Source organism: Haliotis cracherodii, unplaced genomic scaffold (genome assembly GCF_022045235.1).
Source record: "Haliotis cracherodii isolate W230 unplaced genomic scaffold, xgHalCrac1.p SCAF_1, whole genome shotgun sequence".
NCBI lineage: Eukaryota > Metazoa > Mollusca > Gastropoda > Lepetellida > Haliotidae > Haliotis > Haliotis cracherodii.
Window position 1 is genome coordinate 38854425 of NW_027266264.1, and position 25036 is coordinate 38879460.

Here is a 25036-nt window from a genome sequence, read left to right on the forward strand (position 1 = left end):
TATGTTTGAACTTGTAATTACCTTCATATCACTGACAGAAGCACAAGTAATGATCAATCATGTCAATTTTGTAACTGCACAATTAACACCGCTAGAAATATCACTGTGCCATTAGTGTCAATAATGAACAGTAATAAAAGTAATGTTGATTATTTATTTCATTTTCACGTTGTATGTTCGTCGGCACGGTGTTCTATGGACCCCCACCCCACCTTCCACACACCACACACGTGGTTCGGAGTAGCCTACATAGCTAGGGCCTAGACAGATTGAAATGTATATAACCAGCTAGCCCTTCATGTATGAATACTTATCGGCCTACACATAGGCATACTAAAGGAATGCATCAATCCACATACTTGTATATAGGTCCGTGATCACAGCGTAACTATGATTGACGTACGTCCCCGATTTCAGACTTAATGATAGCGTATGCCTGTATAAGGTATTTGCAACTCACTCCCCGTACCGAGTACAATTAAACTGTACCTTCCATGTTTGGCAACTGTTCCAGGAAATGCATTGCGTGAGGTTGTCACGTGATCGTAGTCAATATAGCGGACATTCTCCCCTTCAGAAGTTGTTATGTAAGACTCAGGTCGACGTCATGCAGTTGGTTTAAAACCGACAGTGTCTATATATAGACGGTAGACGGTGAGTATTATATGCCTATATATTCATTGATTTGCAAGATACATGGATGATTAGTATTTGATTCGAATGGCTCTTCTAGTGTAGCATGTATAGCAGGCGCTATGATCATCATGATCTTTTCATCAGGCCCGGGCGTTTTTTCTCTCCCCTCACCGCCACCCCCACACCCCCACCCCACAAGCGTGGAAAGAGCGGTAATTCTTCAGTCGTAGTCCTCATACTTTGTCGGCAAATTTGCCTTGAGTTTTAATGATGATTCGAAAGATACATATGGTCATATGGTCATAAAAATCATATGTGCCCTAGGGTCACACCCGCACAGGATATTTTTTTTCTGGAAGTGCATATTTCCAAATGTCATGACACCTGTTAAAGGGGCACTGATCTAAAGCAATTCCCCAGGACTGGTTGCCTTTGTTATTGTTTTTCCCCGTGAGTACCCAGATTATACGCAACGCAAATGAGCGTGACAAGAGACTGGGCGACCGTCTGCAAGGATAGCTAAATCTAAATCTAAATCCTGGTTTGAAGTGAGGTGAAATGTGTGTTATGTAATATGCACGTGGCAGCCCAGCAAGAGATGAATGATCAGTTGATTTACTTTTTTGTAAATCAACGGATTGTTCCTAGTCATCAAAGGATTAACAGAAAATATGTTGATTGATTAATCACTGTTATCTTGCACAGTGGATATGTCAAAAGTGAGTGATTACATGTCAAGGTTTACTAAAACAAAGAGAATACACTCATATCATGGCGTGAAGTGCCGATGTAAAAACAACATACTTTGTTCAAATAATAGGTTGATTGATTGCTTATTGTTATCTAACTCAATGGATTTTTAGGATCTGTGGATGTTGTGAAAATAGGTGTCACGTGGGCTTTCTCAGCCGACCTTTGAGACTTGACACCTATGTGAAACACCTGAAACAATCTAAGAGATCAGTTGAGAAATGAACAGGGGTTATAATATCCCGAAACGATATATATTTTAAAATATTTGATTTATACAGAGACACGTGACATCGAATAAATTTCTTTGTACAGCTTTGTAGTGTTCCTTTGTGTGGATATTCAAGGATACATTCCTCGAACAAGGAAGCTGCCAAAAATTATACACATAAATTTGGTAGGTTGTAATTATGATATTCGCATTTTGTTTTCCTTCATTTGCTGTAGCATTGAACAGATTCATTCTTGTTCCTCTACGTCTTGGTTGGGAAATTCTTCGATGTGCGATAGACGTTGTTTTCACAAGTCTTTTCCTTTGTAAGCATGTATGTATTACAGTCAGTTTGTAAAATGTGATTTTCTCGGGCAATTTATAAAATGTGTAAATATTTCGGTCATTTTGACTGTAAAAACTGTCCATTTCTTTAACAGATTGACTAAAATTGATTAAGACAATCAAAAGAGCCTAAAAACATCACAGTAGATTATCATGTATGATGGATTAGAAGCCAAACAATATAGAAATGTACTTTTCATCGTAACATTTACAGTCTCTTGGTGATGATATTAAACATAAAGATCTTTGGAATTTGTTTTATAATAATACAGATGGACATATTTTTCAGTCAATTTGTAAAATAACTGAATATTTAAGCATTTAATAAATCTCCTAAGTGAAAATTTTGCACATTTCTTACTGTAAAAATATAAACAAGATAAAATAAGCAATGCTCAGGTGAAATATTTACTTTGTGTTGCAAGTCAAAATAGTGTAAACGAATATCGCACAATTACCAAGCAAGTGACTTTTCAAAACTTCATCACCATTACCGATGCTTCCTTCAAAGATACCTGCATTTCCTTATTATTTCCAAACCTGTATCTCATTTTGTTGATCATTGGGACCATACACCCTTATACTATCAATAAAAGTGACAAATGTGCCTACGAATTGCGCAGCACAGGTCGCGAACTAGTCTAGATTTCTGTTTTATCATCTGGGTACTCACGGGAAAAAACAATAACAAAGGCAACAACCAGTCCTGGGAAATTGCTTTAGATCAGTGCCCCTTTAACAACTCAAGCACCTCCAGCACTGTTAAAGTTACTAAAAATATAAATAAAAAGAAATGTGCATTCTTAAAAGTGTCTATATACATAATAAATTTTCACCATAAAACTCAAGTGTCTACAAACTCACAATTCAAGCATGTATTTTAAGATAATCAACTAATGAGTTTTACATGCTTCAACAAATGTGTCACTATGATGCTATATTCTTTATAATGTTACAATAAATACTCTTGACAATGCATCCATTAAAGTGAAGCTTTTCATGTTTGCAAAACACTAAACACTGTATAATCAGAAATATGTTTGTACAGGATTGAACCAACAAGCAAAACAAACTAAAACATCACAGGTGTATCAGAATGCGTTTAGATTGATAGAATAGTGTTATATGTACCTACCTACCACTTCACATCACATCACATTGTAAATTAAAAATATGTTACACTAGAGACATTTTCCACTCTATCGTAAGCTTTTGGTTGGGCTTGACCTGGGTTTTCAAAAGAACAGGGCACACTCCATACATCCTTCACCTGCAGCATACAGAGGGCACACTCCATACATCCTACACCTGCAGCATACATATGACACACTCCATACATCCTTCACCTGCAGCATACATATATGACACACTCCATACATCCTTCACCTGCAGCATACAGAGGGTACACTCCATACATCCTTCACCTGCAGCATACATAGGACACACTCCATACATCCTACACTTGCAGCATACATAGGACACACTCCATACATCCTTCACCTGCAGCATACAGAGGGCACACTCCATACATCCTACACCTGCAGCATACATAGGACACACTCCATACATACTACACCTGCAGCATACATAGGACACACTCCATACATCCTACACTTGCAGCATACATAGGACACACTCCATACATCCTTCACCTGCAGCATACAGAGGGCACACTCCATACATCCTTCACCTGCAGCATACATAGGACACACTCCATACATCCTTCACCTGCAGCATACATAGGACACACTCCATACATCCTACACCTGCAGCATACAGAGGGCACACTCCATACATCCTTCACCTGCAGCATACATAGGACACACTCCATACATACTACACTTGCAGCATACATAGGACACACTCCATACATCCTTCACCTGCAGCATACAGAGGGCACACTCCATACATCCTACACCTGCAGCATACATATGACACACTCCATACATCCTTCACCTGCAGCATACATAGGACACACTCCATACATACTACACTTGCAGCATACATAGGACACACTCCATACATCCTACACTTGCAGCATACATAGGACACACTCCATACATCCTTCACCTGCAGCATACAGAGGGCACACTCCATACATCCTACACCTGCAGCATACATATGACACACTCCATACATCCTTCACCTGCAGCATACATAGGACACACTCCATACATACTACACTTGCAGCATACATAGGACACACTCCATACATCCTACACTTGCAGCATACATAGGACACACTCCATACATCCTTCACCTGCAGCATACAGAGGGCACACTCCATACATCCTACACCTGCAGCATACATATGACACACTCCATACATCCTTCACCTGCAGCATACATATATGACACACTCCATACATCCTTCACCTGCAGCATACAGAGGGTACACTCCATACATCCTTCACCTGCAGCATACATAGGACACACTCCATACATACTACACTTGCAGCATACATAGGACACACTCCATACATCCTTCACCTGCAGCATACAGAGGGCACACTCCATACATCCTACACCTGCAGCATACATATGACACACTCCATACATCCTTCACCTGCAGCATACATAGGACACACTCCATACATACTACACTTGCAGCATACATAGGACACACTCCATACATCCTACACTTGCAGCATACATAGGACACACTCCATACATCCTTCACCTGCAGCATACAGAGGGCACACTCCATACATCCTACACCTGCAGCATACATATGACACACTCCATACATCCTTCACCTGCAGCATACATATATGACACACTCCATACATCCTTCACCTGCAGCATACAGAGGGTACACTCCATACATCCTTCACCTGCAGCATACATAGGACACACTCCATACATCCTACACCTGCAGCATACATAGGACACACTCCATACATCCTACACTTGCAGACCTCAGGGGACATCCTTCCCCTGCACCATACAGAGGGCACACTCCATACATCCTACACTTGCAGACTACAGAGGGCACACTCCATACATCCTACACTTGCAGACAACAGAGGGCACACTCCATACAACCTACACTTGCAGACCTCAGGGGACATCCTTCCCCTGCACCATACAGAGGGCACACTCCATACATCCTACACTTGCAGAAAACAGAGGGCACACTCCATACATCCTACACTTGCAGACCTCAGGGGACATCCTTCCCCTGCACCATACAGAGGGCACACTCCATACATCCTACACTTGCAGACCTCAGGGGACATTCTTCACCTGCAGCATACAGAGGGCACACTCCATACATCCTACACTTGCAGACTACAGAGGGCACACTCCATACATCCTACACTTGCAGACCTCAGGGGACGTCCTTCACCTGCAGCATACAGAGGGCACACTCCATTCATCCTACACCTGCAGCATACAGAGAGCACACTCCATACATCCTTCACCTGCAGCATACAGAGGGCACACTCCATACATCCTTCACCTGCAGCATACAGAGGGCACACTCCATACATCCTTCAACTGCAGCATACAGAGGGCACACTCCATACATCCTACACTTGCAGACGTCAGGGGACATTCTTCACCTGCAGCATACAGAGGGCACACTCCATACATCCTACACTTGCAGACTACAGAGGGCACACTCCATACATCCTACACTTGCAGAACTCAGGGGACGTCCTTCACCTGCAGCATACAGAGGGCACACTCCATTCATCCTACACCTGCAGCATACAGAGGGCACACTCCATACATCCTTCACCTGCAGCATACATAGGACACACTCCATACATACTACACTTGCAGACTACAGAGGGCACACTCCATACATGCTACACTTGCAGACCTCAGGGGACATTCTTCACCTGTCACCATACAGAGGGCACACTCCATACATCCTACACTTGCAGACTACAGAGGGCACACTCCATACATCCTACACTTGCAGACCTAAGGGGATGTCCTTCACCTGCAGCATACAGAGGGCACACTCCATACATGCTACACTTGCAGACTACAGAGGGCACACTCCATACATCCTTCACCTGCAGCATACAAAGGGCACACTCCATACATCCTACACTTGCAGATTACAGAGGGCACACTCCATACATCCTACACTTGCAGACTACAGAGGGCACACTCCATACATCCTACACTTGCAGACTACAGAGGGCACACTCCATACATCCTTCACCTGCAGCATACAAAGGGCACACTCCATACAACCTACACTTGCAGATTACAGAGGGCACACTCCATACATCCTACACTTGCAGGCTACAGAGGGCACACTCCATACATCTTACACTTGCAGACCTCAGGGGACATCCTTCACTTGCAGCATAGAGAGAGCACACTCCATACATCCTACACCTGAGGACTACAGAGGGCACACTCCATACATCATACACCTGCAGCATACAGAGAGCACACTCCATACATGCTACACCTGCAGACTACAAAGGGCACATTCCATACATCCTAAACCTGAGGACTACAAAGGGTACACTCCATACATCCTACACTTGCAGCATAAAGAGGGCACACTCCATAAATCCTACACCTGAGGACTACAGAGAGCACACTCCATACATGCTACACCTGCAGAGTACAAAGGGCACACTCCATACATCCTACACCTGCAGAGTACAAAGGGCACACTCCATACATCCTACACCTGCAGAGTACAAAGGGCACACTCCATACATCCTACACCTGCAGAGTACAAAGGGCACACTCCATACATCCTACACCTGCAGAGTACAAAGGGTACACTCCATTCATCCTACACCTGCAGAGTACAAAGGGTACACTCCATACATCCTACACCTGCAGAGTACAAAGGGCACACTCCATACATCCTACACCTGCAGAGTACAAAGGGTACACTCCATACATCCTACACCTGCAGAGTACAAAGGGTACACTCCATTCATCCTACACCTGCAGAGTACAAAGGGTACACTCCATACATCCTACACCTGCAGAGTACAAAGGGCACACTCCATACATCCTACACCTGCAGAGTACAAAGGGTACACTCCATACATCCTACACCTGCAGAGTACAAAGGGCACACTCCATACATCCTACACCTGCAGAGTACAAAGGGTACACTCCATACATCCTACACCTGCAGAGTACAAAGGGCACACTCCATTCATCCTACACCTGCAGAGTACAAAGGGTACACTCCATACATCCTACACCTGCAGAGTACAAAGGGTACACTCCATACATCCTACACCTGCAGAGTACAAAGGGTACACTCCATACATCCTACACCTGAGGACTACAGAGGGCACACTCCATACATCCTACACCTGCAGCATAAAGAGGGCACACTCCATACATCCTACACCTGAGGACTACAGAGGGCACACTCCATACATCCTACACCTGCAGAGTACAAAGGGTACACTCCATACATCCTACACCTGAGGACTACAAAGGGCACACTCCATACATCCTACACCTGCAGCATAAAGAGGGCACACTCCATACATCCTACACCTGAGGACTACAGAGAGCACACTCCATACATCATACACCTGCAACATACAGAGGGCACACTCCATACATCCTTCACCTGAGGACTACAAAGGGCACACTCCATACATCCTACACCTGCAGCATAAAGAGGGCACACTCCATACATCCTACACCTGAGGACTACAGAGAGCACACTCCATACATCATACACCTGCAACATACAGAGGGCACACTCCATACATCCTTCACCTGAGGACTACAAAGGGCACACTCCATACATCATACACCTGCAACATACAGAGGGCACACTCCATACATCCTACACTTGCAGACTACAGAGGGCACACATCCTACATCCTACACCTGCAGACCACAGGGGACATCCTTCACCTGCAGCATACAGAGAGCACACTCTATACATCCTACACCTGCAGCATACAGAGAGCACACTCTATACATCCTACACCTGAGGACTACAGAGGGCACACTCCATACATCCTACACCTCCAGCATACAGAGAGCACACTCTATACATCCTACACCTGAGGACTACAGAGGGCACACTCCATACATGCTGGGGCGGTCGGGTAGTCTAGTGGTTAAAGCGTTCGCTCGTCACGCCAAAGATCCGGGTTCGACGCCGTGATATTGCTGGAATATTGCTAAAAGCGGCGTAAAACCATACTCACTCACTCACTCACTCACTCCATACATGCTACACCTGCAGACTACAAAGGGCACACACCATACATCCTACACCTCCAGCATACAGAGGGCACACTCCATACATCCTACACATGGAGCATACAGAGGGCACACTCTATACATCCTACACCTGACGACTACAGAGGGAACACTCCATACAACCTACACCTGAGGACTACAGAGGGCACACTCCATACATCCTACACCTGAGGACTACAGAGGGCACACTCCATACATCCTACACCTGACGACTACAGAGGGAACACTCCATACATCCTACACCTGAGCACTACAGAGGGCACACTCCATACATCCTACACCTGCAGCATACAGAGGGCACACTCTATACATCCTACACCTGAGGACTACAGAGGGCACACTTCATACATGCTACATCTGCACCATACAGAGGGCACACTCCATACATCCTACACCTGAAGACTACAGAGGGCACACTTCATACATGCTACACCTGCAGACTACAAAGGGCACGCTCCATACCTCCTACACCTGAGGACTACAAAGGGCACACTCCATACATCCTACACCTGAGGACTACAAAGGGCACGCTCCATACCTCCTACACCTGAGGACTACAAAGGGCACACTCCATACACCGCACAGGAATATGTATTTTGTCTATTTGTAAACTTTTACAAGGCTCACTTGTCAGAAGGCTCTATCGTTAGATAGGAAGTCTATGATGTGAATTAACTGAAGACCAAAACAACTGACCCATCTTTGATTTTGTAGATCATTGTTGATACTAGAAATCAGGACAGGTTGCATTGTGAAATTATTGCGAATGGCTAACAATAGCCTTAACTGCATCTGGAAAGTTTTGCAAAACCCTGTTGATGAGATTACTGAAGATCATAGCTGGTTTTGCATGTATTATGGTTTATGAGTAGGATGAGGCATGATGAAAAGGTAGCTCAGTATCAGCCAATGTTTTTTTTAACTATAGATGCATGTGCTGTTGTGGTTGACAAGGAATGTTGGAGTAGCCTGTTAATCTCACAGTAGTTTTATATAAGACTGGCATATGTCGGCACCACTGTTATGTAAGCAACTTGATGAGTTGAGTCAGGTTAGTGAACTTTTCTGATTAGACGATTGACACCAAGTGACAATGTGAAATTTAGGAAACTGGATGTGAGGGATTATCTATTTAATCATGTTCTGACTGGTTTGACAATGTGTGGAAGTAAATAAATTTTGTTGTTGTTAGTCTGCAAAAGTAGCTCCTTCGTGAAATTATTGCGAGTAAGTGTCACTTGCAGTTTTTGCAGTGCTTCCATGCTACAAGACTCCTCAGAATTATAGTATACAGCAATATAGATCATCAATGGTTTTTGTGTGTCAACTGGACATTCAACAATCATGGCTGAATTTTGTAGTTTTGATGTCTGCAGTCCACCACATAACACTTTTGGTTTCTTTGTGATATCTTGATTAAGTATTGAGAGATTATTCAGATGACACATACCTGCAATGGAGCAGAAATCTTTAAAGGATCTTTCCAGTGTCATTTATCTATACCAGTGTTGTTATACTGTGTGCAAAACTTGAAGAGCGACAAAGGAGGTCAAACATTAAACTGAATTCATTATTCCCAAAAGTGAGCCACAGGACATTCATAAGATGGTTAGATGTGCCCTTTGCAGTTAGAGTGTGCCAACTAGAAGGATAATCACGGAACTCAGTGAATGTCACCAAGGCTGATAATGAGCAGATGTAATTTAGAAAGTTTGCCCCTTACCTTTTCATTGATATTGACAATTGTCTTTTATTCTTTTAGGAATACCCAAATCTATTTTGTGAATGAATCAAACCGTGCATTATATATGTTGCCATGTTCTTCAAACTTACTTCAATATTTCAGTGGTGAGAAGTGAACCAGTCTGAGGGAGTCAAACATCACCATGAGTCAGGGTAAGTAGACAGATACCAAATGGTATACATGTTCATCTAGGCTGTGCACATATTCCAGAAGGTATACATGTTCAACTAGGCTGTGAACATATTCCAGAAGGTATACATGTTCATCTAGGCTGTGCACATATTCCAGAAGGTATACATGTTCATCTAGGCTGTGCACATATTCCAGAAGGTATACATGTTCATCTAGGCTGTGCATATATTCCAAAAGGTATACATGTTCATCTGGGCTGTGCACAGATTCCAGAAGGTATACATGTTCATCTAGGCTGTGCATATATTCCAAAAGGTATACATGTTCATCTGGGCTGTGCACAGATTCCAGAAGGTATACATGCTCATCTAGGCTGTGCACATATTCCAAAAGGTATACATGTTCATCTAGGCTGTGCACAGATTCCAGAAGGTATACATGTTCATCTAGGCTGTGCACAGATTCCAGAAGGTATACATGTTCATCTGGGCTGTGCACAGATACCAAGTGGTTTACATGTTCATCTAGGCTGTGCACATATTCCAAAAGGTATACATGTTCATCTAGGCTGTGCACAGATACCAAGTGGTATACATGTTCATCTAGGCTGTGCACATATTCCAGAAGGTATACATGTTCATCTAGGCTGTGCACATATTCCAGAAGGTATACATGTTCATCTAGGCTGTGCACATATTTCAGAAGGTATACATGTTCATCTTGGCTGTGCACAGATTCCAGAAGGTATACATGTTCATCTAGGCTGTGCACAGATAACAAGTAGTATACATATTCATCTAGGCTGTGCACAGATTCCAGAAGGTATACATGTTCATCTAGGCTGTGCACAGATAAGAAGTAGTATACATATTCATCTAGGCTGTGCACATATTCCAGAAGGTATACATGTTCATCTAGGCTGTGCACATATTTCAGAAGGTATACATGTTCATCTAGGCTGTGCACATATTCCAGAAGGTATACATGTTCATCTGGGCTGTGCACAGATACCAAGTAGTATACATGTTCATCTAGGCTGTGCACATATTCCAGAAGGTATACATGTTCATCTGGGCTGTGCACATATTCCAGAAGATATACATGTTCATCTAGGCTGTGCACATATTCCAAAAGGTATACATGTTCATCTAGGCTGTGCACATATTTCAGAAGGTATACATGTTCATCTAGGCTGTGCACAGATTCCAGAAGGTATACATGTTCATCTAGGCTGTGCACAGATACCAAGTACTATACATGTTCATCTAGGCTGTGCACAGATACCAAGTAGTATACATGTTCATCTGGGCTGTGCACAGATACCAAGTAGTATACATGTTCATCTGGGCTGTGCACATATTCCAGAAGGTATACATGTTCATCTAGGCTGTGCACATATTTCAGAAGGTATACATGTTCATCTAGGCTGTGCACAGATACCAAGTAGTATACATGTTCATCTGGGCTGTGCACAGATACCAAGTAGTATACATGTTCATCTAGGCTGTGCACATATTCCAGAAGGTATACATGTTCATCTAGGCTGTGCACATATTCCAGAAGGTATACATGTTCATCTAGGCTGTGCACATATTTCAGAAGGTATACATGTTCATCTAGGCTGTGCACAGATTCCAGAAGGTATACATGTTCATCTAGGCTGTGCACAGATACCAAGTAGTATACATGTTCATCTAGGCTGTGCACATATTCCAGAAGGTATACATGTTCATCTAGGCTGTGCACATATTCCAAAAGGTATACATGTTCATCTAGGCTGTGCACAGATACCAAGTAGTATACATGTTCATCCGGGCTGTGCACATATTTCAGAAGGTATACATGTTCATCTAGGCTGTGCACAGATTCCAGAAGGTATACATGTTCATCTGGGCTGTGCACAGATACCAAGTACTATACATGTTCATCTGGGCTGTGCACATATTCCAGAAGGTATACATGTTCATCTAGGCTGTGCACATATTCCAGAAGGTATACATGTTCATCTAGGCTGTGCACAGATACCAAGTAGTATACATGTTCATCTAGGCTGTGCACATATTCCAGAAGGTATACATGTTCATCTGGGCTGTGCACATATTCCAGAAGGTATACATGCTCATCTGGGCTGTGCACATATTCTAAAAGGTATACAAGTCCCCAGACACCATAAGCGGGTTAAACGGCCAAGCCGTAGTCACGTCAAAATAGTATATATTTTTATGGACCTTTCCTGTAATATCATTCATTTATTAAATCTATCACATTTCACAATGTCTGAAATACGTATTCCTTTTGAATTTATAATTTTTTATCGATAAATTAAAAACTTATTCACTATTTCCCCGCGATGTTATTGAAAATAAAATTCTCGGACACACTTTTCGACAACGGGTCCACATCGAACATGTCAAAGAGCAAAATAAAGACGTTTTAAACAAATCTTTAAATATATTATACAAAGTAATAAATAAAATCAACAAAAATATATCTAAAAGTAATCAAGCTTACATCTAAGTTATTATTTCCATCTTTTCGTGCGATCGCGTGTAATATAAGACATCTCGGCTTTCGTCGCCTTGAATTCTCTGCTCGGACACAATGTTTAATGGAAAAATATATGCATGAAAAAGCTCGTAACCTAGCACGATATATTCACGAAGTTCCATATTTTTAATATATATCGTGATTTCCTGCTTAAAATGTTCAGAATAACACAATTTAACAAAAACCTTTTGCCAACTTCTGAAATTTATCAAACACGAGCTTGGTATCACAGCTGTAATTTGATTGGCTGCCTTAGGTCACGTGCTCAAAATTGACCAATCACGAAACTTGTAGCAGATTTCGGCAAGAAAGCGTAATTGGAAACCAATTTTAATCCAATGAATTCGCTTGTTATAACTACGAAAAAAAACAGCCGATGTTACGAGCATGTAGATAAAGGAATAACCTTTCCAGCGATGTGTCATTTGCCATTCTTCGACGAACGTGTTATTCATACGAAGCCTCGAAAACGGGGGTATTTCTTCATGTTACAGAGCGGACAGCCGCTGTTATCGGGAAATGGGTATAATTCTTTTTAAAATGATTTTCCAATTACATAAACAATGAAAATAAAACAGAAAAAGGTAAGTAGTAGTATAGGTAATGGGGGTTCTGGACCACTTCCACTGGAGCAGGATTCATATACCTATACTGCTACTACAGGTGGAATTTTTTATGCGTAAATGATTATGCGATTCAACGATAGTCATGAGATTCAGCTAAATTGACCACCACCTGGAGTCTATGATATAAATTTTTATAGGTAATGGGGGTTCTGGCTCACTTCCACTGGAGCAGGATTCATATACCTATACTGCTACTACAGGGGGGATTTTTTATGTGTAAATGACTATGCGATTCAACGATAGTCATGATTTGTATTAAACGAAACATCAATATTAATTAATAATGAATAAAATTTACTATAGCCCACGAGGATATTGGAAAGGTGTAGGAGCAATAAAAAAATTAGCCACCGCGGCTAAGGTATCTAAAGATGTGGCCAAGGATTGGTTAAAGAAACAAGCGTTGTGGCAAATATATTTACCGGCACCGCGTTATATACCGAGGAAGAAGTTTGATATTTCTACGACGAATGAAGTTCATCAAGAAGGCGTCTTTTTCTTGTTCGGCACCCCTGATTTCGGCACCCCTACAATATTTTTTTCCACTAGAGCAATAGGATGTGTCCAAAGCATACATCTGTGCCCAACGGATTTCCAATTGAACATTTGTGCCCAACTACAGTATAGAACAAAAATGGAAGAAGCGAAATATACAACTATGGAGAGCATGGGAATACGCGCAGAAATGTCTATATTCCAACATATTCTAGTGGAGAATGCATACGAAGACAACTTGCTACCAGATATATACAAGGTAGACTATTTGGAAGGAAATCTGGGTAGAACACATCTAGAACCTTTGGATGGCCTGCCAACATTTGTAGACGATATGTATGTATTTGGCTATCTAGAAGAAAACGATATAGTATCTCTACGGGGATCTGTGTCTTGTACAACTGGAGAAAGTGGATCTGCAAAACGTATACTACAAGAAATACAAATAGCAACGCAGAAAGTATACGGATGTCGCGTGCATGCTACTATTGCAAATACAATTTCCTATATAGGAGGCTCTGGGAGCAAAATACGAGACACAATACAACAAATACAAAAACAGAATACAAAGCAAAGAAAAAATGGATGGAAAGATTTTCCAACGAAGAACCCAAAGGTATATTTGTGTGCAAAATAGATGTCTCCGAGTTGTGAGGAAACACAAAAAGGGTTGGATGCACTACACACTACATATGGAAAAACTCGGAGAACCCTGTAGAAAGCACGACACAGGTGGAACCATACAACCCTATAGAGCGTGTGTCTCGCGAAGATATATTGGGAGATATATATAGAGTATTGTTGGATATACGAAACAATATTGCGAAGGAGAAAGAAGAATTGGAGACCTTGGGGAAGGATGTGGAGGATATAGAAGAAGAAGTAGAGTCCTTGGAAAAGAATGTACAGAAAGCGCAATGGTTTGCCAAATACACAAATATAGCGGGATATATTCTCCTTCCAATTGTTGTACTATGGAAGCTACGGAGAAAAAAGGAAGCTCCCATTGTTCCACCGCAGGTCCCTCCCACAAAACAGGATGCTTTTTGAATGCTATAGATTTTCCATTTGGATATATGCTATATATAGTATAGTATAGAAACAACGATGGAATATGTCCAAGAAAATGGTATGCCCAGAAGATTTTGTGTAGAAGATTGGAAGAAATACGATTTTGGAAATGCCAAACATGTATATACTGCAAAAGAATACATAGAGAAAAATAGAAAGCATCCTTGTGGAGAAGGGGGATGGGAAATAGATGGATACCTTGGAGAAGGAGAGGAAGAGAAAGTTTGGGGTAGGGAAAAATATGGAGGAAAGTTGTATATTGCTACAAATAGAATAGGGCACTCTAGACTTGTTTTGCCTTGTGGTATGTTTGCGTACTAGTGTTTTGCAAATATAGATACCAATCTATCTTTCTTCCTATGTATTGTTCTCTTTTCTCTTCCTATTTTGCATAGTATTGGTGCTGTATATGTATCCAAGGGATCCAATTTTGCAACTTCTTCTTGCAAAAATGTTCCATATACTGGAATTTCCGATCCATCTGTTGTTGTAGAAACAGAATAGTCCTTTCCAATCCTCGAAATATACCTTTGGCAAATTTTCTACATGTATATTCTCCTTCCAAATCCAATGCTTTTGTACATTTTTTCCATGCTGGCGCTTTTTCTGTATATTGTATGGAAGAATATTCCACTTCTTCTTCGAATTTGTCTATCTTTGTATTTGCTGCTAGTAGTTCTTGGTTTGGTGTTTTTTCTACAACTAGTGGATTGTATTCTATTTTTTTGTTCTCGTTGTTGTAGAACATTTTTGTTTCTTCCACGTGCAAAGACAATTCGTCTCCTTCTACCATTGGGATCCAATACATAGACTTTCCATATCTATCCGGTTTTGTGTGTTGTGCAGCTGTTTCTAGCAATTCTAGTATCTTTCGCAGTCTTTTTGTTTGCCAAATAGCGGGAAAACAATATACATCTACATTTTCGATACATCTAGCTACAACACGTTCTCCTTTCCATCCGAGTATAGAAATAGTTTTTCCCGAAAATTCGGACACCTTTCTACACCAGCTTCCCAAATTTTGTTCTACAATATTTTTGGTATCTGTAGATCTAGTTCTATATTCTTCTATATTCTTGTATGTTTTTTGTATTTCTTCTATTTCTTGTTCTCTCTTTTTCCTTTCCTCCTTTTCTTTTTGTATTCTTTGTTCGTGTATTTTTGCAATATTTTCTTTCCATAGATTGCTATCCAACCAGTCTTCTATGTCTTGCAATCTTTGTTCTCTAGTGGATCTGGAAAGAGTGGATATTTGTCTTTTGGTTTCCATTTCTATTGCTTGGAATTGGGAAACTTCTTTTCCTATTCTCTGGGATTTGTTTTTCCGGAATATCCATTCTATGTGTTCTGTGCTTGGGAGAAGCATGGAAGGGTTTGTATCTGCCTTGGATATTTTTGTTGGTTGTTTGGATGGCGCAAGAATAGTTTTGGAATCTTTTGCTTTTGTATAGCATCGAAGTGGTCCAAACTCTACACCTTCGTTTGTGGAAGATAGGATGTCTATACGAAATATTGGACAAGCGCGAAACCCAAAGTCTCCAATTGCAAATTCTACTGCTCTTTCCCATTTCTTCGTATCTTCTACTGTCTCTTTTTTCGGATGTATATGTATCCCTGCTATTCTCCTAGTTTTTGTGTGTGCATACCATGCTACAAATATCTTCCCAAGAGGTCTAGAGGCGGCTATACAACATCTATCCAGTTTCTTTGCCAAGTTTCTCCATTGGTTTTCTGGTGGTTGTTCGAGAAATAGTGGTTCTTCTTTGGGGGATACCAACTCTAGAATTTCGTCTACAACCCAAGGTCCTATGTCTTCGTCTGGTGCATATACAGATACTTCTATTCGAGAACAACCTCTTTTCTGTACGTCTGGATGCAAAAATGTTTTTCGTAGGTGTCTATTTGGACAATCTACATATTCGCAAAGATGTGCTCCTATTGGATTCCGAACGTCCCCCGCTTCGAAATTGGAAACAACTTTGTTGTATATCTTCGCGGAAAATGTTCTATTGTTCCTACTGTATACCCAAGTACATACATGTTCTCCTACAGACGCTGTATTGTCTAGAATTGTTCCTTCTCTTTCTCCACAATCGTATTGTATACCTTGTAGAAAGTATCCCTCGCTTTGTAGGTATTCCAATAGTTTTTTCCTATCTAGTACACCAGAAAAGTCTCTAGTATAGTCTATGGAATATATCTCGTATCCAAAAGAATATAGTTGCGTGTGTAGTGCATCCAACCCTTTTTGTGTTTCCTTTAGGGACAACTCGGAGACATCTATTTTGCACACAAATATACCTTTGGGTTCTTCGTTGGAAAATCTTTCCATCCATTTTTTCTTTGCTTTGTATTCTGTTTTTGTATTTGTTGTATTGTGTCTCGTATTTTGCTCCCAGAGCCTCCTATATAGGAAATTGTATTTGCAATAGTAGCATGCACGCGACATCCGTATACTTTCTGCGTTGCTATTTGTATTTCTTGTAGTATACGTTTTGCAGATCCACTTTCTCCAGTTGTACAAGACACAGATCCCCGTAGAGATACTATATCGTTTTCTTCTAGATAGCCAAATACATACATATCGTCTACAAATGTTGGCAGGCCATCCAAAGGTTCTAGATGTGTTCTACCCAGATTTCCTTCCAAATAGTCTACCTTGGATATATCTGGTAGCAAGTTGTCTTCGTATGCATTCTCCACTAGTATATGTTGGAATATAGACATTTCTGCGCGTATTCCCATGCTCTCCATAGTTGTATATTTCACTTCTTCCATTTTTGTTCTATACTGTAGTTGGGCACAAATGTTCAATTGGAAATTCGTTGGGCACAGATGTATGCTTTGGACACATCCTATTGCTCTAGTGGAAAAAAATATTGTAGGGGTGCCGAAATCGGGGGTGCCGAACAAGAAAAAGACGCCTTCTTGAATTGCATAATCATTTACGCATAAAAAATTCCACCTGTAGTAGCAGTATAGGTATATGAATCCTGCTCCAGTGGAAGTGGTCCAGAACCCCCATTACCTATACTACTTAAGTGGATTTTATGAAATCTTATATTTGCCGAAAATCGTAAAGTTTTCGCTTCCTTGGTTCTTAATCTGGATGTTAACAACGTGTTAGCTTACATTTTTATTTACAACGAACTTAATTAAGTTGTAAATGCATTATTTTATATAATGTGAAAAACATAACTTTCATATTCATAAACCATAGGCTCAAACCTTTCAAATGGTGTATAACATGTAGAGCGCTCTAGTGGCAAATATATTTTACAAGCAGGTATTTTCTTTGATAAATGTTGGCTTCATCTATCACACAAGAGTCTCTGGGAACTCGGTGTCCGAGCAGTAAACACTTCTGGTTGACTGGTGTTGAAAGAGTTAACGAAGGTGGTAGACGACCAACACAACAGTATACATGCTCTGCCTAGTACCTATCACGATCTACGTTGCACTTTTCACAGTTTCCAAAAAGATTAGAATAGAAGTTATTTTTGTCTAGGTGCCCCGGAGCACCCAGCCTAACCCTAGCTAGGCTAAGGGTAAGACCTTTTTTTCTTCTCTCTGGACCAAGGCTTATATAGCCAAGGTCACCTGACATTTAGTAAGTAATAAATATAAATGTAAACAGTAGGATTAGCATCTAATAAATAACAGCAATTAAGTGTTTCAAGGCATATAGATGTCATGGCTCCAGGGTAATGAGCCTTTGCAATCAAATGTTCTTCAGACAATGGATGTCGTAAATCAGTCGCTATGACAACTTCCCTCCGTTACGTGAAGCTTGGACCCCAAGCTTACATGAGTCCAAATTGATATGTGTGAACTTTTTCACCAAGGAAAACAACCATGCAAATGTTATCAAAATCAGTTATATGAAATCCTTATGCAACAAATATATCTATGCAATGACGGTATGAAAGTGATCATCTAGCCAATTTGAATTAGTGCCAGTTTGAAAACTAACCAAGTGATCTTTATAATGTGCAATTTCACTACAAGGTAATTACTGCTTTGCACAGATTCAATAAATATATATCACTGAAGGTTCTTTGAATTCAGGAGTCTGGCTTGGCGGTGCGACTCAGTACCGAATAGTGATAATGAGTAATGTCATAAAAAGTACAAATTAAACATCTCAGCAAATACTTCGCATAAAGAAATTTGGCTGTGCACAGATTCCAAAAGGTATACATGTTCATCTAGGCTGTGCACAGATACCAAGTGGTATACGTGTTCATCTGGACTGTGCACATATTCCAGAAGGTATACATGTTCATTTGGAATGTGCACATATTCCAGAATGTATACATGTTCATCTGGACTGTGCAGACATTCCAGAAGGTATACATGTTCATCTAGGCTGTGCAGATATTCCAGAAGGTATACATGTTCATCTAGGCTGTGCATATTTTCCAAAAGGTATACATGTTCATCTGGACTGTGCACATATACCAAAAGGTATACATGTTCATCTACGCTGTGCACAGATTCCAGAAGGTATACATGTTCCTCTAAGCTGTGCACATATTCCAAAAGGTATTCATGTTCATCTACGGTGTGCACATATACCAGAATACCAGATCTGGTTGTGATGATGTAAGTTCTCATTGTGATGACGTAACTTCCGGTTGTGATGATGTAAGTTCTGGTTATGGTGACGTCACTTCCGGTTGTGATGATGTAAGTTCTGGTTATGGTGACGTAACTTCCGGTTGTGATGATGTAAGTTCTGGTTATGGTGACGTAACTTCCGGTTGTGATGATGTAAGTTCTAGTTATGGTGACGTCACTTCCGGTTGTGATGATGTAAGTTCTAGTTATGGTGACGTCACTTCCGGTTGTGATGATGTAAGTTCTGGTTATGGTGACGTCACTTCCGGTTGTGATGATGTAAGTTCTCATTGTGATGACGTAACTTCCGGTTGTGATGATGTAAGTTCTGGTTATGGTGACGTCACTTCCGGTTGTGATGATGTAAGTTCTGGTTATGGTGACGTAACTTCCGGTTGTGATGATGTAAGTTCTGGTTATGGTGACGTCACTTCCGGTTGTGATGATGTAAGTTCTAGTTATGGTGACGTCACTTCCGGTTGTGATGATGTAAGTTCTGGTTATGGTGACGTCACTTCCGGTTGTGATGATGTAAGTTCTCATTGTGATGACGTAACTTCCGGTTGTGATGATGTAAGTTCTGGTTATGGTGACGTCACTTCCGGTTGTGATGATGTAAGTTCTGGTTATGGTGACGTCACTTCCGGTTGTGATGATGTAAGTTCTGGTTATGGTGACATAACTTCCGGTTGTGATGATGTAAGTTCTGGTTATGGTGATGTCACTTCCGGTTGTGATGATGTAAGTTCTGGTTATGGTGACGTCACTTCCTTGTAGTGGTGTAACGATACGGCGATACAGTATTGTATCCCGATGCACAGCCCACGATACGATGCATCGATTTGGAAAGCATGTATCGCGATACATACGATATTTTCATAACACAGTTTTACCTACCGTATTTTCGCACTTTACTGCGCACTTTTTTCCAAAAAAAACACAGCTGTGTAGAAGGGGTTGCGCATTATACACGAATTAATGAGTTTTGATGTTTTTCCCCCATGGAAAGACATTACCTTGAGCACGTAACACCGGAAATACCATGTCAACAAATCCATACTGAAGTTCGCAAATTATTCATGTAATTACACTGTCTGGCTATAAAAAAGTGTTCTTTGTATATATGGACTCATGTTTGTAACTTATTTGATTAATTTTATTCAAAATTCCTTTTAATATTGTTTTAATTAATTTCCGCGAAATCATGTGTGAAGTGATCGGAAGATCGCACAACTCACCGTTATTAACAGCAACCACGGTCAGATTACCGCTATTGACGCCTTGAAAGGAATTTTAGTTGACAGAGAATGGATACATATATCATAAATGCCATACTTTGATTCGTTAAAAGTCAGATTTGTTTTTGTTGGACGATTCTATGTAGACACGTAATTCTCGCGATCACGTGCACGGGAGCCTTGACGGTGACTGGTCAGACTGGTTCCATGTAAAAAATAATACCCGGAATAGCGATCAGCTGCTTCGCTTAGGGTTATTATTATTTTAAATATGTTTAGTAAAGGCTGCATATAATTAAGAAAATAATGAAATATATTATTCCTGATAAAAAAAATAGTTTCAGATACAATTTTTGCCGATCCTTGCATTAAAAAATCCTATAAAGTTATATCATTGGGTGTGTCTTGACCGAATCACCGGTCGATTCCAAGAAAACGTGTGTACAGCTGATTGCTGTTTCCGGCTTAGTTTACGAGAAAATACACAAGGTAATCTTTATCCCGGGATATAAAACAATGCCTAGCAGAACAATAAATACTATTTAAACGGTTAAGAAACATGTCTGGTGATTTTTTCTCTCAAATTTCGAATTTGTACTGACAAAGTTTTTCATCACCCATTCGTTTGCCGGACTTCGCTGAAAGGGTACGGTGTAAATTTTTTCTGCGTATAATATACAATTTTTTTTTTTTTCCCAAAATATTGAACCCGCTAGAGGGGGGTGCGCATTATACATGGGTGCGCACTATACTCAAGAAAATACGGTATATAGAATATATAAATGCTACACAACAATGTCAACAGGTCACGCCATTGGTGGATGTCTTGTCTAGGTATGCTTACATCTCTCCAGGATCTTACCTTAGCCAGTTACACCATTTACAAGCTTGTTTGAACACAACAAGAAAAAGGGCGAATGAGGTCAAAACAATTTGGTTGATGAGACTTTTTGCCTTGGCAGACTTGGTGAATTGTTGAATAGAAGCATGTCGCATACTTTTCAAACAACACAGACTAGCAGACTATGTCTCCAAGGAATTCAAATGGATCACCACCACACCCCACATCTCAATCTCTTCACCACCTGCCTCGGGTGAGCCAAGAACTAGACCTAGTTGCTCTACAGGTGTGGTTTCCAAGATTGTTACCACTGCTCAGGGAAGAACCTCTCAACGTAACTGAGCCTCCCGATCTATTGTGCCAGTGGTAGCACTATCATGGAGACCCCCTTTGTGAACCATCCACGACAACCGATAGAACAAATTCTGTCAGTGGTGAAGAGGAAGAGGTTTACAAGATGTGGCTATAAATATTCCTATAGATGCAAAATTTCTGACTCCATCTTTGAGAGGAGAACTTCTGGCATGTCACTATTGACAGGTACTGGTCAGTATTGACCTCTGTACTCACCCGATAAGTCTTCTACCCATATCTCCCCATAAAAAATAATATAAGCATAAGGATGAAATGGCAATGCATACATACAGTTCTTCCTGGTAATAATGTCATGTTTATCTCAGGACGCATTTCTGCTGTACAAAATTCTCTGGTTATAATGCCATCCAGGTTATAATGCCACCCAGGTTATGATGCCATCCAGGTTATGATGCCACCAAGGTTATATTGCCACCCAGGTTATGATGCCACCCAGGTTAGGATGCCACCCAGGTTATGATACCACCCAGGTTATAATACCACCCAGGTTACTGCCACCCAGGTTATGATGCCACCCTGGTTATAATGCCATCCAGGTTATAATGCCACCCAGGTTATGATGCCACCCAGCTTCAATGCCATCCAGATTATAATGCCACCCAGGTTATGATGCCACCCAGGTTATAATGCCACCCAGATTATGATGCCACCCAAGGTTATAATGCCATCCAGCTTTAATGCCACCCAGGTTATAATGCCACAAAGGTTATAATGCCACCCAGCTTTAATGCCACCCAGGTTATGATGCCACCCAGGTTATAATGCCACCAAGCTTTAATGCCACCCAGGTTATGATGCCACCCAGGTTATGATGCCATCCAGGTTATAATGCCACCCAGGTTATGATGCCACCCAGGTTATAATGCCATCCCAGGTTATAATGCCACCAAGGTTATGATGCCATCCAGGTTATGATGCCACCCAGGTTATGATGCCACCCAGGTTATGATGCCACCCAGGTTATAATGCCATCCAGGTTATAATGCCACCCAGGTTATGATGCCATCCAGGTTATGATGCCACCCAGGTTATAATGCCACCCAGGTTATGATGCCACCCAGGTTATAATGCCACCAAGGTTATGATGCCATCCAGGTTATGATACCACCCAGGTTAATGCCACCCAGGTTATGATGCCACCCTGGTTATAATGCCACCCAGGTTATGATGCCACCCAGGTTATAATGCCACCCAGGTTATGATGCCATCCAGGTTATGATGCCACCCAGGTTATAATGCCACCCAGGTTATGATGCCACCCAGGTTATAATGCCACCCAGGTTATGATGCCACCCAGGTTCTAATGCCACCAAAGTTATGATGCCATCCAGGTTATGATCCCACCAAGGTTATAAAGCCACCCAGCTTTAATGCCACCAAGGTTATGATGCCACCTAGCTTCAATGCCATCCAGATTATAATGCCACCCAGGTTATGATGCCACCCAGGTTATGATGCCACCCAAGGTTATAATGCCACCCAGCTTTAATGGCACCCAGGTTATAATGGCATCCAGGTTATAATGCCACCCAGGTTTTGATGCCACCCAGGTTATAATGCAACCAAGCTTTAATGCCACCCAGGTTTTAATGCCACCAGATTATAATGCCATCTGGATTATGATGCCACCCAGGTTATGATGCCTCCCATGTTATGATGCCACCCAGGTTATAATGCCACCCAGGTTATAATGCCACCCAGGTTATGATGCCACCCAGGGTATGATGCCACCCAGGTTATGATGCCACCCAGGTTATAATGCCACCCAGGTTATGATGCCATCCAGCTTTAATGCCACCCAGGTTATGATGCCACTCAGGTTATAATGCCACCAAGGTTATAATGCCACCCAGCTTTAATGCCACCCAGATAATGATGCCACCCAGGTTATAATGCCACCCAGCTTTAATGCCACCCAGGTTATGATGCCACCCAGGTTATGATGCCACCCTGGTTATAATGCCACCCAGGTTATGATACCACCCAGGTTACAATGCCACCCAGGTTAATGCCACCCAGGTTATGATGCCACCCTGGTTATAATGCCACCCAGCTTTAATGCCAACCAGGTTATGATGCCACCCAAGGTTATAATGCCATCCAGGTTATGATGCCATCCAGGTTATGATGCCACCCAGGTTATGATGCCACCCTGGTTATAATGCCACCCAGGCTAAGATGCCACCCAGGTTATAAAGCCACCAAGGTTATGATGCCACCCAGGTTATAATGCCACCATGGTTATAATCCCACCAAGGTTATAATGCCACCCAGCTTTAATGCCACCAAGGTTATGATGCCACCCTGGTTATAATGCCACCCAGCTTTAATGCCACCCAGGTTATGATGCCACCCTGGTTATAATGCTACCCAGGTTATGATGCCATCCAGGTTATAATGCCACCCAGGTTTTGATGCCACCCACGTTATGATGCCACCCAGGTTATAATGCCACCCAGGTTATGATGCCATCCAGCTTCAATGCCATCCAGATTATAATGCCACCCAGGTTATGATGCCATCCAGATTATAATGCCACCCAGGTTATGATGCCATCCAGCTTCAATGCCATCCAGATTATAATGCCACCCAGGTTATGATGCCATCCAGGTTATAATGCCACCCAGCTTTAATGGCACCCAGGTTATAATGGCATCCAGGTTATAATGCCACCCAGATTATGATGCCACCCAGGTTATAATGCCACCAAGCTTAAATGCCACCCAGGTTATAATGCCACCCAGGTTATGATGCCACCTAGGTTATAATACCACCCAGGTTATGATGCCACCCAGGTTATGATGCCACCCAGGTTATAATGCCACCCAGGTTATAATGCCACCCAGGTTAGGATGCCACCCAGGTTATGATGCCACCCAGGTTATAATGCCACCAAGGTTATGATGCCACCCAGGTTATAATGCCACCCAGGTTATGATGCCACCCAGGTTATGATGCCACCCAGGTTATGATGCCACCCAGGTTATAATGCCACCCAGGTTATGATGCCACCCAGGTTATAATGCCACCAAGGTTATGATGCCATCCAGGTTATAATGCCACCCAGCTTTAATGGCACCCAGGTTATAATGGCATCCAGGTTATAATGCCACCCAGGTTATAATGCCACCCAGGTTATGATGCCACCTAGGTTATAATACCACCCAGGTTATGATGCCACCC

At 41.7% G+C, this 25036-nt stretch overlaps 1 protein-coding gene across 1 annotated transcript in view; it reads left to right on the forward strand.

Annotated features, from left to right (window-relative positions):
• Positions 1–573: 573 nt before the first annotated feature.
• The window catches only part of LOC139477672 (sacsin-like), a 90862-nt gene continuing 66399 nt past the window's right edge, over positions 574–25036 (forward strand). Inside the window, exons 1-2 of the mRNA XM_071260051.1 lie at positions 574–654; positions 10011–10060. Of these exons, the coding sequence (XP_071116152.1) occupies positions 10051–10060 (10 nt within the window). The 5' untranslated portion in view covers positions 574–654; positions 10011–10050. The remainder of the gene's footprint in view (positions 655–10010; positions 10061–25036) is intronic.